Here is a 3,068-nt window from a genome sequence, read left to right as displayed (position 1 = left end):
ATATTATACTCTGTGTGTGTGTATACACATACACATATATATAATTTTTTTCTTTTTTTATTTTAAATAAAACTTGAAATCTAGTCCCATTTGAAAAAGACTAGGTTTAAACCAGTCCTAGACATTAGGATGCAGGGTCTTAGGCGTTAAAAGCAATATACAGTATGTAAATTAAAGGGAGGACAAATTTTAATCAGTTAAATAAATGATTTTATTCACAAATATACATCCAGAATGAATACTAGGTCTCAAACTAGAGGGGACTGTGTTGTAGTAAAACAGGGAATGGAGTTTGGCTGAATGGTCAGAGGGACACTCTTATGGAATGAACTACCTGCAAATATCAGCGACAGTTATTCCATTTTTAAAAAGAAACTTAAAAGTTTGGCTGAAGTAAAATCAGTCATGCAATCACCTGTAATATAATTTAACTGTAGACCTTGTAGACTGAGGAGTTTGTGTGTTTGTTGGGCAGTCTTGAATTTTGTCTGTTTTGTTGTTTTATGAACTGTTACCTTTTTATCTGCTCAAGACTAAGGATGAAATTTAGCTGTTGTGCTAATTCCGGCACATTTATATTCACAGAATACTGATAAATGTGCATTGTCCTTTTTAAATAAATAAATGACATGAAATAGTGACAGCTCTTTTCTCAATAATATCAACTTAAATAAAAAACATGTAAAGTATACATACAGTACATCACAAAAGTGAGTACACTCTTCACAATTTTGTAAATAATGTATCAAATCTTTTCATGGGACAATACTAAAGATATGACACTTTGTAATCAGGGTAAAGCTTGTATAACAGTGTGAGTTTGCTGTCCTTTTGAAAAATTCAAAATAATTCAACACACTGCCGTTAATGTGCTTAAACTTCTGCAACAAAAGTGAGAGATGAAGAAACTTCAGATGATAAACTTCAGAAATTCAGATTTCATATTTTGTGTGTGTGTAAATATATATACAGTATATATATATATATATACACACACAAAATATGAAATCTGAATCTCTGTTTAAGGTTTTGTTTGCATCCAAACTCTTACCTCCATCTGTTGATGCCCACATTGGAGGAACCTGCGAACCAGGGGTCCAGGATGTAGATGCAGCGCAGAGTGTCTGCTCCCCGGATAGAGTCCCTCAGAGCCGGGTTGTCATGCAGCCGTAGTCCCTTCCTGAACCAATGGATGGTGTTGACCACCATGATGCTCTTCTGCACAATGTATATAAAACAAGAGGGCCCTAAACACCACCACAACAAAAACCTCTGTTGTTCTGTCAAAAACAAAAAGTCACGCAAACTGCTCTGAGCTTTACTTCGAGCAGCGTTCAGGGTTTGTCCGAACTTCACCTTCTCGTTAAGGTGAATGTCAGCAACGAAGTGAAAACATTTATCAAATGTGAACCGCACGTTGAACAAAAACTTGGCAATGACGTCTGTTATTGTTGTTTACATCCTGAAACAATAGTAAACACGCCCTCTATCCCGCCTCCTCAATTAGTTTACGACTGTACTCAAATGAACCTAAACTGAACTCAATTAAACTGCAAATACTGCATATTTTACTATGTTGTCAATCCAACCACGCAAGAGATGAGCTCACTGTCAACATCTCCACCCTCCTGGATGAGGAAGGAACTCTGTGCTCTGATTGGTCACAATCAGCCATTGTGTAACATTTTTCTGTCACGTTTCCGTAATGTGCTTTTATTATCTCTGCTTACGCGGCCTTTGTTGATGCTTTAAATCCTTCAAACTCGAGGTTTTTGATTACATGTTTGCTGCGACTTGAGTAGAAATCCACCGCCGAGTTGAAACAACCTCAAAAGACGAGAGAAAGTAGCTTTTTATCTCAACTAATCCGAGTCCTGGATTAGAGTTAGTGTGGAGTACCCGGATGATCACGTACCTCAGCGAGAGGCACGCTCAACAAAATGGTTGCGTTTGATTTGTTGTGCGGGGCGCCCCGCTGCAGGGGCGGACGCTCCCTTCGCTCGGTCATAACTCGTCCCCGCCCGAACGCAAGTGCGATAATTTGAAACGAACGTTAGCCACGTTGCATTCAGCTCACAAGACAAATGGAGACAAGAAAAAGATGTGCCAACAGCCGTGAATAAACTGAAAAGTGTGCTGCAGTCAGGTGTAGAAAAATGTTTTAGTAGAATTGAAACATTTTTGTTGAAGATTTTCCTGCTTATTCAAATATAGTTTAAGAAAAACTGTTCAACTGCACTGAACAATTAACTTTATTTTAAATTTCACAGTGCATCGAAAATATTTTGATCTGAGTTGACTGGCTTTTTCTTCTTCTTTTTTTTTTTTTACATTTGAGAACAAAACAGCATCAATTTGTGGAAAGTAGAGGAAGAAATATGATTTGTAGCATAAACCATAAATGCTCTTTTTGTCAAAACATCACATGTATTTTTGGATTGCTTCACCTTGGGCCAGAGATGTCAACCTCATCTGCAGTCTTCCAGAGATCGACTCTCGAAAAGCGGGGTTCCAGAAATCTTCTGTGGTTGACTCCAGCTCAACCGCCCCAACTGCAATGAAATTACCTTTGTGGATTATAATTTTTCCTTACTGGATTATAAACTTTTGCTTCCAGTGGTTTACAGACTCTGTCTTTCAATGGATTTAAAGTTTTTACCCTAAGGAGTTACCAACAGACATTACAGGAATCATACAAAGAATTTTTCTTCTGTTGGATTACTACTTTGTCGTCCAGTGGAACTTTGAACACAAGATTTTCTTCTCCTCCAAGAAGAGAACTTTTTCTATGCCATGTTCTCTGTTTGGAATGCCATTCGGACCATTCATCAGTTGGATTAACTCAAGATCAAAGACATTTTGGATTTCCCAATTTTGTTGCATCTCATCACCGTGGACAGGTGATGACCTCCAAAAGGGGGGACTGTAAGGGTCACCCCGAGGGGGAATAAACATTTCCCCTTGTCTTTGACCCTGGTTTAAAAAGACCTTCCTCAAAAGAGACATTTTATTTTCTTTAATAAACAAAATAATATTCTTTTTATTTTTGATTTATACTTCCTTTTAAT

The 3,068-nt window shown here is 37.6% G+C and overlaps 2 protein-coding genes across 3 annotated transcripts in view; both read right to left on the bottom strand.

Moving 5' to 3' along the window:
- cry1b (cryptochrome circadian regulator 1b) overlaps positions 1-3,050 on the bottom strand; it is a 15,956-nt gene extending 12,906 nt beyond the window's left edge. Inside the window, exons 1-2 of one of the 2 annotated variants that reach the window (XM_014016571.1) lie at positions 1,731-3,050; positions 1,052-1,218 (exon numbers count right to left, since the gene is read on the bottom strand). In XM_014016571.1, the coding sequence (XP_013872025.1) occupies positions 1,052-1,209 (158 nt within the window). In that variant the 5' untranslated portion in view covers positions 1,210-1,218; positions 1,731-3,050. The remainder of the gene's footprint in view (positions 1-1,051; positions 1,219-1,730) is intronic. The other variant, XM_014016572.1, reaches the window with a different exon arrangement.
- The window catches only part of LOC106523203 (dynein heavy chain 12, axonemal), a 9,681-nt gene continuing 9,104 nt past the window's right edge, over positions 2,492-3,068 (bottom strand). The window contains exon 13 of the mRNA XM_014016570.1: positions 2,492-2,552. The gene's annotated coding sequence lies outside the window, so the exon portion shown is untranslated. The remainder of the gene's footprint in view (positions 2,553-3,068) is intronic.

This window comes from Austrofundulus limnaeus, unplaced genomic scaffold (assembly GCF_001266775.1).
Source record: "Austrofundulus limnaeus strain Quisiro unplaced genomic scaffold, Austrofundulus_limnaeus-1.0 Scaffold147, whole genome shotgun sequence".
NCBI lineage: Eukaryota > Metazoa > Chordata > Actinopteri > Cyprinodontiformes > Rivulidae > Austrofundulus > Austrofundulus limnaeus.
The sequence above is the reverse complement of the archived record's forward strand: the minus strand, read 5'-3'. Positions and strand labels throughout refer to the sequence as shown.